This window comes from Rattus rattus, chromosome 1, assembly GCF_011064425.1.
Source record: "Rattus rattus isolate New Zealand chromosome 1, Rrattus_CSIRO_v1, whole genome shotgun sequence".
Taxonomy (NCBI): domain Eukaryota; kingdom Metazoa; phylum Chordata; class Mammalia; order Rodentia; family Muridae; genus Rattus; species Rattus rattus.
Window position 1 is genome coordinate 246281223 of NC_046154.1, and position 19505 is coordinate 246300727.

The following is a 19505-nucleotide window of genomic DNA, read 5'->3' on the forward strand; positions in this document are numbered from 1 at the left end:
GCACTTGGGAGGCTGAGGCAGGAGGATTACCTTTTGTTTGAGGCTAACCTGCTATAGAGTGGAACCCTGTTTCCAAAACTATACCAATAAGATAAATAAAATAAAGATGAAAAGAGACGTATTTGAAGAAAACTTTGAGCTTTATGACCTGTTTGCTGGATGATTTGGTGACATTCACAAATCCATCAAATCTGGCATTCGCAGCCTCTTCTGGTGCTAATGAATGGGAACTCTGAGGACATATGGTGTTTCTGAAACACCAAGAAGGCATTTGCTGGGACTCAATGGATGCCTATAATCGGAGGCTGTGATTGAGAAGTGGGATGGCAGGGGCTGGGATTTAGCTCAGTGGTAGGCGCTTTACCTAGGAAGCGCAAGGCCCTGAGTTCAGTCCCCAGCTCGGAAAAAAAAAAAAAAAAAAAGAAGTGGGATGGTGTCCCTCCTGGGCATTAGCTGGGTTTAGAGTCCTGGGCTTTGGCCTTTCAGAAACCATGGTTCAAGAGTTAGGGTGTAGTTCAGTTGGTAGATTGTTTGCCCAGCATGAGCAAAGCCCTGGGTTGCATCTTCATAAACCCGGCCCATAGAGCACGCCTGCCGTCCCACCACTGCAGAGGCCGAGGCAGGAAAATCAAATGGAATCTTAGCTATATAGGAGTTTGACACTACCCTGGCCACATTTAAGAATTGGCACTTCTGGTTTGACTAAAGACAGAAGGTGGCAAGCGGCAGGAGTTCCCAAGACAGAAGAGCAAACCTCAGACTCACTGAGTTGCTAAAAAGGCACTTGTTGTCTTAAGACACACTTAATCTTTATACTTAGGTCACACTGAGACAAGCACCTGCTGGCCGAACAGGAACCTCAGTGTGCATTCCCAGCATTCATATTCGAATTCCAGCACTTTAGTGGTTCACTTTTCAAACACAGCTGCCTCTTAGACATAGTTCATTCTCGAGTCTGCGGTAGACTTTGTAGAACAGAAAGCTTGGTTGGTCTTAGGGAGTGAGATGAGGAAATGCATGTTTACAGGAAGGTCAGGGAGTGATGGAGGGGCCTTAGAACTGGTCCCTCTTCACCTCCTCCCTGATGGTCTTCTTCCTCAGAAGCAGACAGCCCTGCCGCCTCCCAGGCCCTCCTCTATAGAGTAGGTGATGGTTTTTACCGTGGGCTGTTAGAAGCCATGGCTGAGGACTGGCGGTCTTTGGAAGACAGCAGGAAGGTGTGTTTTCTCATTCTTTTTTTTTTTTTTTCTTTTTCTTTTTTTCAGAGCTGGGGACCGAACCCAGGGCCTTGCGCTTACTAGGCAAGTGCTCTACCACTGAGCTAAATCCCCAACCCCATGTTTTCTCATTCTTACTGGGCTGGTTTCTCTGTGCCAATGAACTAATCACTCTGTGCAGCTGACTAATCACGTGGTAGCAATGCCTCCTGCTGGGTGCCAGGGCAAACATGTGACATCAAAATGTCCACTGTCATGTGTTCTGGGTTCCCTCCGTCTGGGGTCACTGCTGCACTCTCAGAAGTGGGAGCGGCCTGAGAGGAGCAAATGACAGAGATGCAGAATGTATCGTGTGTGGGCTGTGGTAGTCCACACTGCCATCCCAGCCCTCCCTGGAGGGAGGGTCAGGAGTTCAAGTCATCCTTAACTAACAGGCAAGTTTGAGGCCAGCATGGGCTATAAGGTGGCCCTGCCTCAATCAACCAATAAAGTGGCATGTCCAAACAGGCTTTGGATATACGTCAGAAACAATGCATTTGTGCTGGGGACAGTAGACTGCAGGCAGTTTTATTTTAAAAAGTGTTACCTTGATACTATTATGTTTTTACAATAAATACAAATATGGAATACTGGCTTTTTTTTTTCTAAGATTTATTTTATTTATGTTAGAACACTTCAGACACACCAGAAGAGGGCATCAGATCTCATTACAGATGGCTGTGAGCCACCGTGTGGTTGCTGGGATTTGAACTCGGGACCTCTGGAAGAGCAGTCAGTGCTCTTAACCACTGAACCATCTCTCCAGACCCAAATACTGGCTTTTTCTATGTCCTAACTTAAGTCCTGTGAGGAGTTATATTTGGTATTTTTGTAAAATAGGAAGTGCTTGACTGTGGTTGTGATGAGGAGGCTGTCTTTTCTGGGGCCCCATGGGTACCCTCTTAGCACCATGAACACAGTCCGTCTCCACTCAGCCGTGATCTCTAGGCTTTTTTTTTTTTTTTTTTTTTTTTTATTATTATTATTAACTTGAGTATTTCTTATATACATTTCGAGTGTTATTCCCTTTCCGGTTTCGGGCAAACATCCCCCCCCCTTCCTTTATGGGTGTTCCCCTCCCCACCCTCCCCTATTGCCGCCTCCCCCAACTGTCTAGTTCACTGGGGTTCAGTCTTAGCAGGACCCAGGGCTTCCCTCTTCCACTGGTGCTCTTACTAGGATATTCATTGCTACCTATGAGGTCAGAGTCCAGGGTCAGTCCATGTATAGTCTTTAGGTAGTGGCTTAGTCCCTGGAAGCTCTGGTTGCTTGGCATTGTTGTACATATGGGGTCTCAAGCCCCTTCAAGCTCTTGAGTTCTTTCTCTGATTCCTTCAACGGGGGTCCTATTCTCAATTCAGTGGTTTGCTGCTGACATTCGCCTCTGTATTTGCTGTATTCTGGCTGTGTCTCTCAGGAGCGATCTACACTTCTGCACTTCTTTGCTTCATCCATCTTATCTAATTGGGTGGCTGTATATATATGGGCCACATGTGGGGCAGGCTCTGAATGGGTATCCCTTCAGTCTCTGTTTTAATCTTTTGCCTCTCTCTTCCCTGCCAAGGTATTCTTGTTCCTTTTAAAGAAGGAGTGAAGCATTCACATTTTGATCATCCGTCTTGAGTTTCATTTGTTCTAGGCATCTAGGGTAATTCAGGCATTTGGGCTAATAGCCACTTATCAATGAGTGCATACCATGTATGTCTTTCTGTGATTGGGTTAGCTCACTCAGGATGATATTTTCCAGTTCAACCATTTGCCTACTGAATTTCATAAAAGTCGTTGTTTTTATAGCTGAGTAATATTCCATTGTGTAGATGTACCACATTTTCTGTATCCATTCCTCTGTTGAAGGGCATCTGGGTTCTTTCCAGCTTCTGGCTATTATAAATAAGGCTGCGATGAACATAGTGGAGCACGTGTCTTTTTTATATGTTGGGGCATCTTTTGGGTATATGCCCAAGAGAGGTATAGCTGGATCCTCAGGCAGTTCAATGTCCAATTTTCTGAGGAACCTCCAGACTGATTTCCAGAATGGTTGTACCAGTCTGCAATCCCACCAACAATGGAGGGTGTTCCTCTTTCTCCACATCCTTGCCAGCATCTGCTGTCACCTGAGTTTTTGATTTTAGCCATTTTCACTGGTGTCAGGTGAAATCTTAGGGTTGTTTTGATTTGCATTTCCCTTAATACTAAAGATGTTGCACATTTCTTTAGGTGTTTCTCAGTCATTCGGCATTCCTCAGCTGTGAATTCTTTGTTTAGCTCTGAACCCCATTTTTTAATAGGGTTATTTGTCTCCCTCGGTCTAACTTTTTGAGTTCTTTGTATATTTTGGATATAAGGCTTCTATCTGTTGTAGGATTGGTAAAGATCTTTTCCCAATCTGTTGGTTGCCGTTTTGTCCTAACCACAGTGTCCTTTGCCTTACAGATCTCTAGGCTTTTTACAGTTCCGTAGGCAGGTCACTTTCTCACCTGGTCAGAGCTCCCTCCTTAGGGCCAAACTGTCACTGACCCACTCCCTTGGGGTCCTAACTGCACTTTTGCATGCAGTCATGAAGATCAATTTTCTTGAGGTGCAATGGAGTGTCTGTGTAGGTTCCCCATTTGTATCCCCTGTGACTACCTCCAAGATCTTCTGCCCTTCAATTAGCTCCCCTGGGACAACCTCTGCTCCAAGGCTGCCACTTACCAATTTTATTGGTTATTTCTCAATTGACTCAATGCTTGTTTTTATTTGTCTGTTTTTGTGTGTGTGTGTGTGTGTGTGTGTGTGTGTGTGTGTGTTGTTTTTTTTTTTGATTGTTTTTGACAGGATCTCTATGTAGCCTAGGCTAGACCCTCCTACCTCAGCCTGAGTGCTGATCCCTCTTCACCTCCTCACTGATGTGTCATGTATGCCATACCTGGCCACCCAGACATTTTCAAGTTTTACTTTAGAAGTGTGGATGCACTTTGGAACCTTCCTCAGAAACTTCAAAACGTCTTGTCTCTCACTGAAGCGTAACGTGCACTCTGTTATACACACACGGTCTAGCTATTTTTTTTCCCACAAACCCCTGTGTGATCGGCAGCCAGATAAACAAAGGGTGGCGATCGGAGTGCCATTGTACTTTGTGACATTATGGTTTTTGTTTTTGTTTAAATTTCAGTTTACTGACTCATCTGAAGCTCTGTAAAGACTTTGAAGTTGACAATCACATAAAGGATTTTGCTGCACGACTGTCCTTAATACCTAGTCCCCCGCCTGGGCCGCTCCACTTGGTAAATGAGACCTGGAAATGGGCTGGGTTTTTCTGCAGTGTGTTGAAGGCAGTAGAATCTAAATGTTTTAAACTGTTCCAAGTTTCAGCCATGTTTAGCCTGCTCTCCAGATGCTGATCCCCTGGAGCCCTCCCCGAATGGCTTCACTTGCTCACCTCTGCAGGGACAAGTTAGATATTTGGACTTGGGCTTTGCTGAGTGGCATGACTGGCAGAGCTGGTCATGTGTGATGGGTCTGTTTAGTATTAACTCGTGAGATCCCATTTCTTGCTCTTTAGAAACTACGTCACCCAACGTTCAGTCTCAGGACGTCCTGTTAGTTTACCTAAGTTTGGAGCCGTCTCTTCATCTGTGTGTCTTGGATGTTGGGTACCAGGCTTACCTTACTGCGTTGGTTAACAGCAGAAGGGTATTCCCCACCTGGGCTCCAGCCAGGAAATGTTACTAGCTCAGAAACGTTCTCAGAGGGACAACTCCAGAGACTGTCCCATCCCCCTGGGAGCTGGGAAGGCACAGTGCTGTTCTTGGCAGTAAGAAGGTGTGGCAGCAGCTTCTCTCATCTTGGAGGGTCAGGAAGCAGAGGCTAGACCGGAACTAAGTCTGGGCCTTAATGATCAGAGGCCCACCCATAGTTCTCTTTGATCATCCAGCCCTCAATTCTTTTTTGTTTTGTTTTGAGATAGGGTTTCAGAACTGTTTCCCTGGCTGTCCAGGAACTCACTCTGTAGACTAGGCTAGCCTCAAACTCAGATTTACCTGCCTCTGCCTCCAGACTGTTGGAATTAAAGGCACATGCTACCAGCTTAGCCCTTGTTTGCCCAAACCGACCCACCAGCGAGGGATGAGGTCAGGTCGGAGATGGGGCAGCCGGCACCTACCACTGCACACCCTGTTTTGAGTGGTGGGTGAGACCGCGGAGCTATGCGAGTAGGTACTGCTCATTGCTTCCTGTCTGCTCTAGACACACAGACTATGTGAGTCCTCTTTTTTTGTTTTTGATTTTTTATTTGTTTGTTTGTTTGTTTGTTTGTTTGTTTGAGACCAGGTCTCATTATAGCCATGGCTGGCTGAAACTCAGACCAGGCTGGCCTTGAACTCATAGATCCATCACCTCTGCCTTTCAAGGGCTGATCAAAGCTTCACATATGTGAATCAATCCCATGGGTGTGGCCACAGGGCTCTTCTCTGTGTTCTGTGGCTCCTCTGCACCCCTCAGAAGGGGCTGCAGTTTAGCTCTTCTCTGCATGTTCTCCATCTCCCTTCTATTATATAGCTGTTCTGCTGGGTGCATACATGGCCTTACAGTGCGTGAGGAGCATTCTGCCATTGAGTATACCCCTCCAGGCCTCTTTTGACTTTGAAACAGGACTTCCTAAGTTGCCCAATCTAGCCAGGAACTCACTATGTAGCCCAGGTTGGCCTTGGACTATTACCCCACTGCCTCAGTTTTCAAATAGCTGGGATTCTAGGCCTAAGCCACAAGCTCAGCTACTGTATTCCTTTGCCTGGTGGTGCTGTGTATTCAGAGACAGGGACGTGCTAGGCCAGTGTTCAACCATGAGCCCCTCCTAGCCCACCTGCCTCATTTGAAATGGGTGCCGTTTCTGGAGACACCCTGGCCTTCACAATCTCAGAGCCCCTGCGTGTTAGGAAGCATGAGGTGGCACTGTTACCACCAAGAGGCTATTGTTTTCTTGTTTTCCACTTTTTCATTGGGAGATACATTTGACACAGGAACTTGTATGACGAAGTCTGAGGAGTGTGTCCCCCCAACTTTGACTTTGTGTCAATAGTTCTGCTCCCCATCTGATCTGATCCCCCTCTTGGTTCTGATGTCTGCTTTGCCTGCGCCCGGATCTTTCTATTCTCTCTGGGTAGGGGAAGGCATGCACTACCATGGGTGGACGTGTAGCCGCACATCCATGTCTTGCTGCAAAGACCAAAAATTCTTGATTTCTTCCATGAGCACTTTGGGTCTCTTAGCACGCTTAGGCCTGCCGTGAATGTGGAGTTGAAGTTGAAGTGTTATTTCAAAATAATCAGAGTAATAGATCTTCCTTAAAGTGTTTTGAGTTAAAAGTTTGAAAAGAACTGTGGTTGTTCAGTGAGAAATACTTAGGATATGTGCTTTCAGTAACTAATATAAACACATGACACTCAAGATTTCTCCCAGCATGCTCAGTTTAGAATTCATGCAGCTAGAACAAAGGATGGGGTAAAGACTGAACTTTGTCCTTCAGTGAACAGCATGCAAACTAGTTAATAGGCTGAGGAAGTTAGATGTAGGACAATAAGGAGTTCAAGGTCATTCTCTGCAAGATTGTAAGCTCAGGGTTAGCCTGGTCTACATGAGACCCTATCTAAAAGATCAGACAGACGTCATTTAGGGTCTGAGGATGAGAACTATACAGCGCACTTGGCTGGCTTGTGCTAGACTTGGATTCAGGTCCCAGAATAAGTCACTGGGACCTGCCTTTCTACATGACTGTCCTCTAGTTTGTCCTGTCCTAGGCTGTCCTGCATTGGTGCTTTCCCTTCTATGCAGTGAGCATGTATGTTCAAGTGTGCTCAGGTGTATATGCATGCATGCATGAACTCATGTCTGTAAAGGTCAGAGGGCAGCCACGGGCGTAATTTCTTAGGGGCTCACCATCTTTTTTTTTTTTTAAGATGTGGGGTTTCTAATTAAGCCATACTGGTTGGCAAACAAGCGCCAGGGATCCTACTGTCTTTGCCATCTCACTGGGATGGTGACTGAGGTGATGGTGGTGGTGATTTTCTTTTTTCTTTTTTAGATTTTTTTTAATGTGTAGAATGCTTTGCCCACATATATTTAGGTGCACTGTTTGTGTGCCTGGTGCTGAAGGAAGTTAGCAGAACGCACCACATGGGTTCTCAGAACCAAACCCAGGGCCTCTGTAAGGACAACAAATGCTCTTAGCCACTGGACTATCTTTCCAGCTGCTGCTGCTGCTGCTTCTTCTTCTTCTTCTTCTTCTTCTTCTTCTTCTTCTTCTTCTTCTTCTTCTTCTTCTTCTTCTTCTTCTTCTTCTTCTTCTTCTTCTTCTTCTTCTTCTCCTTCTTCTTCTCCTTCTCCTTCTTCTTCTTCTTCTTCTTCTCCGTCTCCTCCTCCTCCTCCTCCTCCTCCCCCTCCCCCCCCTTCTCCCTCTCCTCCTCCTCCTCCTTCTCCTCCTCCTCTTTTTCCTCCCCCTCTTCCTCTTCCTTCTCCTCCCCCTCTTTCCCTTTTTTCCCTCCTCCCCTCCCCCTCTTCCTTCTTCCCCCTCCCCTCCTCCTCCTCTTTTTCCCTTCCCTTTTCTCCTCCTCCTCCTTCTCCTCCTCCTCCTCTTCTTCTTCCCCCTTCCCTTTTCCTCCTCTTCCTCCTCTTTCTCCTCTCCCCCTCCCCCTCTCCCTCCCCCTCCTCTTCCTCCTCCCCCTCTTCCTCCTCCCCCTCTTCTTCCTTCTCCCCTCCTCCTCTTCCTCCCCCTCTTCCTCTTCCTCCTCCTCCCCCTCTTTCTCTTTTTTCCCTCCTCCTCCCCTCCCCCTCTTCCTTCTTCCCTTCCCCCTCCCCATCCTCTTCCTCCTCCTCCTCCTCCTTTTTAGATAGCATTTCACTATGTAGCTTAGGCTGCCCTGAAACTCACAGAGGTCTGCCAGGCTCTTCCTCCTGAGGGCTGGGATCATGAGCCACTGTGTCCAGCCTTCCGCTGGGGCTATGACCATGTAACATCACAGTTGGGTTTTCGTGTGGGTGCTGAGGATCTAACTCAGCGCTTCATGTTTGCACGGCAGGTGCTCTACCGACTGAGCCATTCCCTAACCCTCACGACAGTTTCTGATGCTGGCGTCTTCTGTGCCCAAACCATGAGTGTGGAAGTATGTTGATCCCTGTTGCAGACACTCTCTTGAGTTAGCTCTTGGTCCTCACAGATATTTAACATGAAGCCGCTGCAGGTCGTGTTTCCTTCTCGAGCGGACCCAGAGAGCCCCATCATCGACTTGGACCTTCACCTGCCCCTGCTGTGCTTCCGGCCTGAGAAAGTGTTGCAGGTATGTGGGCGCCAGGAGCACTGGCTGCTAGACAGGATTGAACTGGGTTTTATAGTGGGGGCGGGGGTGGAGCACCTGCCTCAACCTCTGGGTGTGAACCCCAGGACTGCCAAAAAGGAAGTGCAGGAACCTGTGTACTCAGAAGTACCCGCACCCCACACTTAGACCCGACACATAAGGCTGCACGCGGGACTGTAAACGGCTTTGTCCTTGGTTCCGTGAATAGAGCGCAGGATGAGGCTAAGAGCAGCCTCTAGTCTCGGGGAGGGGCTGCCCATGCCCTGCTCAAAGCGGCTGGAAGCAACCGGAAGCAAACAGTGCTCTTGCTCCCCTAGATCCTGACCTGTATCTTGACGGAACAGCGCATGGTGTTCTTCTCCTCAGACTGGGCCCTGCTGACTCTCATGGCTGAGTGCTTCGTGGCCTACGTCCACCCCCTGCAGTGGCAGCACACCTTCGTGCCCATCCTGTCGGGTCAGATGCTGGACTTCGTCATGGCTCCCACGTCTTTCCTCATGGGCTGTCATCTCGACCACTTTGAAGAAGTCAGAAAGGTTAGGGAGGGAACCTTTGGGGTGACTGGGGAGAATAAAGCCATGTGACCTCATTGTGCGGCAGCCGGCGGGAAGCTGCATTTGAAAGCACTGTGTGTCTCTGTGTAGTGAAAAGCAAAGAAGACAGTGCTTGTAGTTCAGGAGTTCTGTCTGTCTGTCCCATGCTCTGGGCACCACACCACTCACATGTATACATACATAGACAACACAGAGGGGACAGTGTCTTCTGCCCCTGGGCCATTGTGAATGCGCACACACTGTGAGTCTTATTTACTCTTTCCTTTCTCTCTCTGCCTTGGGATGTGTTTGAAATCAGAACCCCACAATTCAAGGCCCAGAGCCTTGTGTTACTTCCCAGCCCACTTATCATTCAGAGCAGTGCCTGGGGCTTGCAGTAGGATTTGAGTGGGGGGCAGGCATTCCGGCCATGGAGTGATGTTACCTCTAGCCTCTGCTGCTAATCAGCTCTGTAACCTGGATGAATCAGTCCCTCTTTTCTTATCTGTAAATGGAGGCAGCAACATACTGGGGACAGGGATCCAACCTTGGCACACAGCTGGCTTGTAGATGGCCACTCTTGTCACCACAGCTTGTTTTCTGCTTTGCTGAGTTTTGTCTGTTTGTTTAAGAGCCAGGCAAGCACACTACCACTGAGCTAAATCCCCAACCTCATTTTTTTTAAAGATTTATTTATTTATTTAATGTATATAAGTGCTCTATCTGCATGTATGCCTGGGAATTGAACTCAGGACCTCTGGAAGAGCAGCCAGAGCTCTTAACCACTGAGCCATCTCTCCAGCCCTGCTTTGCTGTTTTAAATGTATCCCATGTGCTTTGGTAACAGTTGACATGGTGTATACCCTATGTGGCTCTCACTTATCGAAATAGGGAACTTCTTCCTCTCTTAGCCATCAAAGGACAGCAAATTTGTCAACCTTGTTGCTGCAGTGAGGATCGAAGGAGACATGGAGTAGCACCTGGCATACTGTAGGTGTTGAACGGAGGGTCACTGTGCTGCTAATTTGACATAGTGTTTATTTGTTTGTGACAGTGTCACACTATTGCAGCCCAGGGCACTCAAGCTCTCTCTGTATTCTCCTGCCTTGGCCTCCCCAGTGCTGGCTCTGGAATGTGTTTAAATTGTGATCTGTCACGGATCCAGGGTAGATGGGCCCAACGGTCAGCTTGAGGGTGGTTGACAGGTGAGGGGGTCATTCCCTTTCAGCTGTAGTGGCAGTGCTGCTGAGGACCTTCTGAGGCATTGCCAGCCTCTCCCAAGGCAGCCGATGGACTCGAGGACACAGCGTACAGTCCCATCTCATGCCAGCGCCTGTTACTGTTTCTGATCCTGGGACTCTTGGGGGTGGGAACCTGGCGGCTCAGTGCTGGCCAGTGTTCATTTATTTCTAGTTACCCATGGCATCTTTTTATGTGCACATTCCATAGGACAGGGAGAATGGCACTGAATTGACTTCATTTTGTTTCTTTTTTTTAATAACTTTATTTGTGTTTGTTTATGTATGTCTGAGGGGACAGTGGGATACATGTCATGTCATGTATGTAGAGGTCAGAGGACAGTGTCTGGAAGTCAGTTCTCACTTTCCAGTTTGGGGCGTGGTCTTTCTTGGTTCTGCCTCTATGCTGTGAACACCAGGCTCGATGCACAGTGAGCTTCTGTGTAATTCTGTCTCCCTCGCCCATCTCTCCGTACAAGTGCTGGGATTATAGATGGTTTTTTTTAGAAAGATTTGTTATTTTAAAGTGTGTGTGTGTGTGTGTGTGTGTGTGTGTGTGTGTGTTTGGAGAGAGAGAGAGCGAGAACGAGAGAGAGAGAGAGAGAGAGAGAGAGAGAGAGAGAGAGAGAGAGAGAGAGAGAGAGAGAGAAGGACTCCATATGTAGCTCAGGCTGGGTCAGAACTCACTGTTGAAGCCCAGGTTGGCTTTGAACCTATGACTCCCCTGACATACTCACCATGTCCTGCATTTGACTTTGTGTTCTGAGCACTTTATGTATAGACAAAAGCAGAGAAGGGGCCATGCTGGACACCCAGTGTTCCTGGCCCTCCTGGCTCTGCTCTCAGCCTCTTTCAGATTCTTTGTCATCCACACCATTTCCTAGAAACTTAGAGGAAATCCTGCCTCCCAGACTGCCCCATTTCTCCACTGTGGGTGGACGGGTGGGCAGGCTTCTGTATTCTTGCCAAAACCAGTGAGTCACTGTGGAAAATAACTTAGGAAGAGGCTGTTGAGACCTCCCCAGGGGGGTTGGAAACAGAGAACCTTGCCTCATGTGCCTTGTGGACCAGAAAAAATGGGCAGTCCTCTGATGTTTAAAATTGTGTCTCTTTTTTATGTCACTCATAAAAAGCCATCTTGTCTGGGCTTTTCAGGCAGGAAGCTCCCCGCCCCCCAGACATATTTACTTAGCAATTCCGGTCAGGAATCTTGCAGGAAACTAGCTTCATGATTTAGTTGTTCTGAAAGATCCCAAGAGCAGCATTTTGGAGTTGTTTCATGTTAACGCTTCTCATGGATGGGGTTAGCAGAAAAGAGCTAGGAGGCCTGGGAGTGGTCCAGTTAGGCCACGTCCTGCATACACCTGGTGTTAGCCTAGAGGATAGCACTGTGTGTTTAGCCTGAAGACCCATGCTGGCCCAGTCAGACTTTGGCCCAGAACAAGCTGTGTTTGCATGTGTTGCACATGCCACCCAAGGGTGGGGATCAGGGCCAGAGCAGGAGTGGTATCTTCTGAGTGTCCTTGTCTCTTCCAGCAGACTTGAGAGTCTTGGGGTCTGAACCTATGCATTCATGCCTAGCACTTGCTGTCACAGATAAGACATTGTAAGTCCCCCAGTGTGCATATTTTCAGAAATTCCACCCCTATATTGAGGTCTCTTAGCCTTGTGTTCTGGGTCCTGAGAGGCAGAGCTGGCTGGACAGCTGAGTGACACACTGGACAGTGAGTGTGAATAGTATACTTGGGGAGTTCTGGAATGCTCCTTCAAGGCGCCATGAAGTACTATGTGCAGTATTTGTCCCAGGGGTGATGGGAACTTGACAACCTGTTTGGCATCTAAACTCAGAGAAGGGCTGTGGTCCATATACAGGTGAACTGCTCAGTTTTCAAAAGGAAAGGGATTCTGAGCCCTGGTACAATCCAGACGATCCTCCAGGACAGCTGAAAGACAAGGCACACTTCGAGCCCAAATTACTCAGGCTCACTACCCAAAGACTATACATGGACTGACCCTGGGCTCCAACCGCATAGGTAGCAATGAATAGCCTAGTAAGAGCACCAGTGGAAGGGGAAGCCCTTGGTCCTGCCAAGGCTGGACCCCCAGTGAACAGGATTGTTGGAAGGAGGGCGGTAATGGGGGAAGGATGGGGAGGGGAACACCATTGAGAAGGGGAGGGGGAAGGATTAGTGGGATGTTGGCCCGGAAACCGGGAAAGGGAATAACTAGGAAAGGGAATAACAATCGAAATGTAAATAAGAAATACCCAAGTTAATACAGATGAGAAAAAAATTCCTCAGGCTCCTTAGAGTGGTCAAAATCATAGGGACCCAAAGTAGAATGGAAGATGCCACAGGTCAAGGGGAGGAAGAGACAGTGAATTAGCCTCGAGTTGGGGGCAGACATTTTGTTTGGGAACTCGGGCAGGCTCGGAGATGGGTAGGTGTGGAGGTTAGAGACTGTAGTAAATTAAACGTTGTGGACACACCCTGCACTGTTCTTTGGAGGAGGCACCGAGCAGGGTAACTTAACCCTAGCACTGCAGGGGCTGAAGCACATTCGCAGGGTTGGAGTCTTACGTTGGCCTCTGCCCTCCAGGAAGCTGATGGCCTGGTCCTGATTGACATTGACCGCGGGAGTGTCACCTGCTCCAAGTCTTCTGATGAGGATGTAGACATCCCTGACGTCCCTCTTCTGCTGGCACAGGCCTTCATTCAGAGGTAATGTGAAACGGTGTGTTTGAGCATGCCTGGGCTCCAAGTCTGTGTTTGCCACTTCCCTACTTTCTCATTGGGATGTAGATTTTACATAGTTAGGATTTTTGTTTGAATTTTTATTCTTTTGGCTTTTTTTTTTAAGACAAGGTCTTACTGTGTGTGTGTGTGTGTGTGTGTGTGTGTGTGTGTGTGTGTGTGTGTGTGTGTGTGTGGTGTTAAATGTTCTACTGCTGACCTACAGCCCAGCCCTTGTTTGCTTTTTAGGCAGGGTCTCACTATGTAGCCAAAGCTGGCCTCAGACTCCTGGTCTTCCTCTCTGTACCTCTGAGTCTGAGGTACTGATATGCCCTTTGGTCCTTCTGTTGGGGACCCTGGGACCCTGGGCTGAGAAGTCAGTGCATTGTGTTTGAGCCATGTGTGCTGGGCTTTCCTGAGCTCTCATGCTAGCCTCGTGGATATTCCCTCTTTATGGATGATGTCGCTAATTATTGGTAAAGTATCCTTAATCTAAAAATTCAAAATCTGTAACATTTTGAATGCTGACTCTGCACCAGAAGGGGAAAAGCTTCACCCAATCTCATGTGAGCAGTCACATTAAAAACACAGGTTTAGGGGCTGGGGATTTAGCTCAGTGGTAGAGCGCTTGCCTAGGAAGCGCAAGGCCCTGGGTTCGGTCCCCAGCTCCGAAAAAAAAGAACAACAAAAAAAAAAAAAAAAAAAACCACAGGTTTATGAGCCAGGTGGTGGTGGCGCACACCTTTAATCCCAGCACTCAGGAGGGAGGCAGAGGTTGTCAGGTTGCTGAGTTCGAGGCCAGCCTGTGCTATACATATACATATACATATACATATACATATACATATACATATACATATACATATACATATACATATACATAGGTATATAGTATATGAATATATGTATGAGTACATGCAGGTATTCAGACTTCCACACCTGAAACACCTCTGCTCTCAAAGCTGAGTTTTTTGGGGTGTGGTGGAGCTAGAACTCAGAGCCTTAGCACATGCTAAGCCAGCTGCTAGCACTGAAGCCACGCTCTGCTAAATAAAGTGTTTTGGGTAAGGGACACTCAGCCTGCACATAGAAGTCCAGCATTTGGGCTTGTTGTCGTCATTGTTTTGTTTTTTTCCCATTTCTTCCACCCTGAGAAGGTTTTTACGCTTTTTTAAAAAAGTTTATGTTAGGTATATGAGAGCCTCGCCTGTGTGAATGTCTATGTATCACGTGTGGGCCTTGTGCTCGAGGGTGACAGAAGAGGGCACTGGATCCCTGAAACCACAGTCACAGACTGTCGTAAGCCACCGTGTAGATGCTGGAGATGGAAACAACCCTCTGGAAGAGCAGCAAGCCCTCTTAACTATTCAGCCATCTCTCCAGCCCCCATCATTAGACGTTTGAAAGACTCCAAAGTCAGGCTGGAGAGATGTGTCCGCAAGCTCCCCAAATGTGTCTGCTCTTCCAGCGAACCCAGGCTTAATCCCCCAGGAGCCACATGGCAGCTCACAACTTTCTGTAACTGTTTCAGAGGATCTGACACCCTCACACAGTCATACATGCAGGCAGAACAGCAGTGCACATAAAATAAAAATAAATCAGTAAATAACAATGTTTGTCAGACAGCAGTGGTGCACTACTTTAATCCCAGCACTCGGGAGGCAGATGCAGGTGGATCTCTGAGTTTAAGGCCAGCCTGGTCTTAGTCAAGGCTACACAGAGTAACTCTGTCTCAAAAAAAAATATAATAATAATAATAATAATAATAATAATAATAATAATAATAAAAGAGTCCATGGGGAGTTTGCCCTTCGTGACAGTGAGAGCTACAGTTATGGCTATGCCCTGCAGCCACCTGGGGGTTTGGATTAGGCTCCTGAGTGGATTCTTACATTCCTCTTGCTAAGCATGGCAGAGTCATTCCATGGTGACCTGGCTGTTTGCTTTGGCAGAAGAACCTAGCATTGTTGGCATGCTTGCTTTTCAGAATCCAATAGAGGGGTGTGGGGTTGGGTCCCTGCCATGGCACCCACTCCCTCCATGAGCCTGTGGATGGAGCATCTTGCAGGGGTTCAGTCCAGGAGCACTGATTTATAATCCTGACAGGTCAATATGCTTCTAAGTCTGATCCAGGCCATCGTGGGGCCTCCTTAACTGTCCGAGAAGACAGAGCACACCTATACACACGTTTGGCCAGAGGGACACAGGGCAATGGTCTTTTCTCCCAGATTCTCCTAGAGGTCCTGGGCCACAGTGCTCTTCCTTTTCTTCTGATGAGATGAAGCTTTCTTCACTGCAGGTCAGGATAAGGACCCCTTTCTCGGTAGTGCTGGCCCAGTGCGTGTGTGGGAGAGAAGGACTGGGTTCTGCAGGGAGTTGCTTCTTCCTCCCAACTGGGCCCAAACAGAAGACCACCACACATCAGGCAGCACCCTGTGTTTTAGGCAGGGAGTCACCAATGTTCGGTCCCTCCTGTACCCTGCTCTGTGTTCTGCCTGGTGAATGTCAGTTTGGTGTTAGTGTGCAGTTGCCATAACCCTGTCAGGCAGGCAAGGACCTGTGAGGCCTCACTGGTCAGGTCAGTGGGTCGGGGACACCCACCCAGGGCAGCCATCCCAACCCACACCTGCTCCTTATGGTCCATGTGTTTTGAACTATGCTGGGCGCTGTAAGCTCACTGTACTGGCAGGGCTGTGAGCACCCAAGAGCCTCTCTTCTCTCTTACCCCTAGGGGCTGTGTACCTTGCTTCTCACAGAGCAGTGTCAGACTCTCTCACAGAGCACTCTTCTCTGATAGTCTCCCTTCTCATGGTCATAGCCTTACCACATGGGGTCTCTGCTGTCCTGTCGTTTATCACCATGCTCTGTGGTGACTTCTCTGTTTTCCATTTCCCCCTACTATGGCCTTTGCCTGGTCCATACTCAGGACTGTGCCTGGCCCACAGTAGGTGCAAAAAGAACATTTGTGGAACATGTGTTGCTCCAGCTTGTTTAAAATGGCAGGCTTGTTTGCTGATACCCAGAGCCTCCTCTTGGGCAAATCTTATATCCTTGAAATGCAGAAGATTGAGCCCAGGGCTACATCACCAAGCTTTTCTCAAAACATAGGCTTGCGTGGTGATGGGAAAGCCAGGCCCTAGGCTTGGTGGTGGCTCTGGGTGAGTTCCTCTATGCTTGAGGGTCTGCAGATGAGCCAGTGATCCCTCCATGCTAGGCCAAGAATGGTGGCACACAGGACACAGAGCGGCTTCTGAGCCTACTGGGCAATGGATGCTGCTGGGTAGCTGTTGGGAGCCATGGTTGACCCTCCTGGTGGCTCTGACACAGGAAATTTCTTGTGTCCTAGAGGGAGGCCTGCTGGGGTCTGAGCTCTTAATGCCTTCCCTCATCGATGATGGGCATCAGAGCATCTTGAACTGTCTACCTGGCCTCTGCCCACCTCACACCAGCTCTGCTTTTTCCCAGAGTCCAGAGTCTCCAGCTGCACCCAGATTTGCACCTTGCCCACCTGAGCGCCAGCACAGACTTGAATGAGGGCCGAGCCCGCCGCCGAGCTTGGCAGCAGGCTCTCAACTGCAAGATCCAGCATATCACTCTGCAGCTGCTCGTCGGCATCTTCAGGTATCTCAAAGATCCCAGATCTAGGAGTGGCTACGGAGTTCATTCCCCAACCCTTCATGACCAGACCAGCGGGGTCTCCTCTGACCCTGCCCAGCACCCTGCCAGCCTTGACCATCTGTCTGTCCTATCACTGGACACTCAAATGGCCGTTTCCAAGGGGCTTCCTGGCAGGTGGTGCCTGTGTGCTCTGGCTGAAGGCTCAGGGTCAGTCCAGGGAGGGTGTGTTCCAGAAGTCATGGGGAGATACCTGGGGCATAGCCACAGGACTCAGAAACCAGACAGTGCGGCCTCCAAGGGGCTCAGGACAGATGAGTGTTCCGGCTTTGCTGCTGGGAAGCTCTTTGATCACCCACTTCGTGGTCTATGCCTGTGTGACCTAAGGCCCAGGGCATCCATGGAGTGGTCAAGTTTGTGTGATGATTGAATGTGACACAGTACAGGAACTGAGTTGTTAATCCCAGCCTCAACACACCTCACTTAAGAGGTTGTGTTACAGCTTGGGGCCTTTTCTTTCTTCCAACTCTTAATTCTGCAGCATCCTGTTCTCTTCTTGCTGCTTGCTCCCTGCCTCCACAGAAAAGGAGGCTCTGGAGCAGGCTCTGTTCTGCTCTGAAGGGGTGTCCACTCCGGTGGGTGGGGTGGGGGTTTGGCGCAGAGCGGTGGCTCCCCCAGGACTCTGTTTCCAAACCAAAACAGCCTTGCTTTTTTGATGCCTTCACTTACAGAAAGCAAATTTATTAGGAAGAAAATGAGGCGGTGTGTCAGAGACAGATTGCATTGTTTCTTTTCTCAGAGCGTGGTCTTGGGTAGGTTTCTTTTTTATTCTTGGGAGACAATTTTTGTTTAAAAAGGCATTTATTTATTTATTTTATGTATGAGCACACGTTTGCTGACACACCAGAAGGCGGCGCCGGGATCCAATTACAGATGGTTGTGAGCCACCGTGTGGTTGCTGGGAATTGAACTCATGACATCTGGAAGGCCTCTTATGTTCTTAACTGCTGAGTCATCTCTCCAGCCACAGGAGACAGATTTTTTTTTATAACTGAAGTGGTCAGATGTCTTTACTTTTTTTTTTTAAGCAAAACAACAACAAAACGGTTTATACCAAGTGTCATGGTCAAGCCTGTGATCCCAGTATTTGGGGAAGGAGGCAGAGCTTGGAAGATCTGGCCATCCCCCAAGTTTGAGGCCATCTTGAGCTACGTGAGACTCTTCACCCTGCCCAAAACAACAGTAAGAAAATAAGATTCCAGGCTGTCAGGCTCTGTGTCTCTAGATGAATGTGTCTTCACTCACAGTAGAAGGAAGACACCTGGCCAAACCCTGCAGCCTTCAACTATTTACAGCATGTCACTGTAGCTTGGGGACATTGTAAACCGAAGGCCCACGAGCTTATGAGGCAGGTTATGGAGTAGAGAAGCTTGGCTGGGTAGATTTGTGGCTATGGTGTGGGCAGCATTTTTATGCCCTCTCCCTCCAAACTGACCGCTGAGCCTAGTGGCTTTTGTCGTGCAATAGCCAATCGTTGAGTCTTCATTGGTACAAAGAGCTGACGTCCAAGGTCCTCTCTCCCAGCTTCCTCCTAGTTAGAGAAGTGCTGAGGACCACACAGTCCCTCCAGCTGCTGTCATTGTGGGATGCAGTAAGCTCGGGAGGGTGTTTCTCAGTGCCATTCCGCTGCTAGACAGCGTGCCTTTGGACGTGTGGTTGAGCACATGGCCTACCTTCTCTTCACTAGGGAAGTGAAGAATCACTTGAATTATGAGCACCGCGTCTTCAACAGCGAGGAGTTTCTCAAGACGAGAGCAGCAGGGGACCAGCAATTTTATAAGCAGGTGAGAGGGGTGGGGCTGGGGAGGCTCCATCCACTTACTCCTCCCTGTGGAAATGTTTCTCAAAGGCTTTTCCTGATCTAGTCATGTCTTATTGTATTGGCCTTTTCAGAAACTTTTTTTGGCCACCTCATTTCTAAATTAGCTTTGTAGTATTGTACATTAAGTAAGAGACATGGTATTAAGCGTGTGGTTTGATAGACTGGTGTATGTTGCGTATCTGGGTGACCACGCCCTCAGTCAGGGCATCAATCCCCTCTCCCTGTCACAGTCTTCAGCCTAGGCAGCCTTTGCTCTGTCTGTGAGGAGAGCTTGGCCCTGGGAGAGTTCCTTGCCACTGCCATGATGGTCTGAGAGTGCTGGTCCTTTCTTTGTCTCAGAGACTGACCTTAGCCTAGGTTTGTGGGGGAGCCCACTGTTTCTGCCCAACTCTTTTTTTTTTTTTCTTTTTTCTCTTTTTCGGAGCTGGGGATCAAACCCAGGGCCTTGCGCTCGATAGACAAGCGCTCTTCCACTGAGCTAAATCCCCAACCCCTCTGCCCAACTCTTAATGACTATTTGATCTGGCAAGCAGCCCTGTGGACCCCCGTGGGTCTGTTGTGACATCTTTGAGGTGGGAAGAGCTGCCCACCTCCAGGGTACAGGTTAACCCATCTACTGGGTAACAGGTACTGGTGTGACTCCCCCACGGCTCGTGTATGCCTCCCCTCTCCTTTTCTGCCCTGTGACCCTCCTGGTGTCCTCTGCTTCCTTATAGTACTCCAGGCCAGTTTGTGGACCCACCATCTGGAACAGGGCTATGCAGAGCAGCTCTGGGTCCTCCAGCTGTTCAGAGTTCCCTTCAACCTCTCTGTGGCCTGTTTCTCTTTTGCATCTTCCTACAGTGTTTGCCTTCGAGTTCCTGCCTTGGCTGTTTCTGCCGCCACCGCGCCCCCCCCCCCATCATGTGGATCTGGGCT

The 19505-nt window shown here is 48.6% G+C and overlaps 1 protein-coding gene across 1 annotated transcript in view; it reads left to right on the forward strand.

Annotated features, from left to right (window-relative positions):
- The window catches only part of Dennd3 (DENN domain containing 3), a 58794-nt gene that overhangs the window by 10527 nt on the left and 28762 nt on the right, over nucleotides 1-19505 (forward strand). Inside the window, exons 5-10 of the mRNA XM_032916514.1 lie at nucleotides 4411-4522; nucleotides 8450-8569; nucleotides 8905-9123; nucleotides 12957-13078; nucleotides 16556-16711; nucleotides 18453-18549. Coding sequence (XP_032772405.1) covers nucleotides 4411-4522; nucleotides 8450-8569; nucleotides 8905-9123; nucleotides 12957-13078; nucleotides 16556-16711; nucleotides 18453-18549 — 826 coding nt within the window. The remainder of the gene's footprint in view (nucleotides 1-4410; nucleotides 4523-8449; nucleotides 8570-8904; nucleotides 9124-12956; nucleotides 13079-16555; nucleotides 16712-18452; nucleotides 18550-19505) is intronic.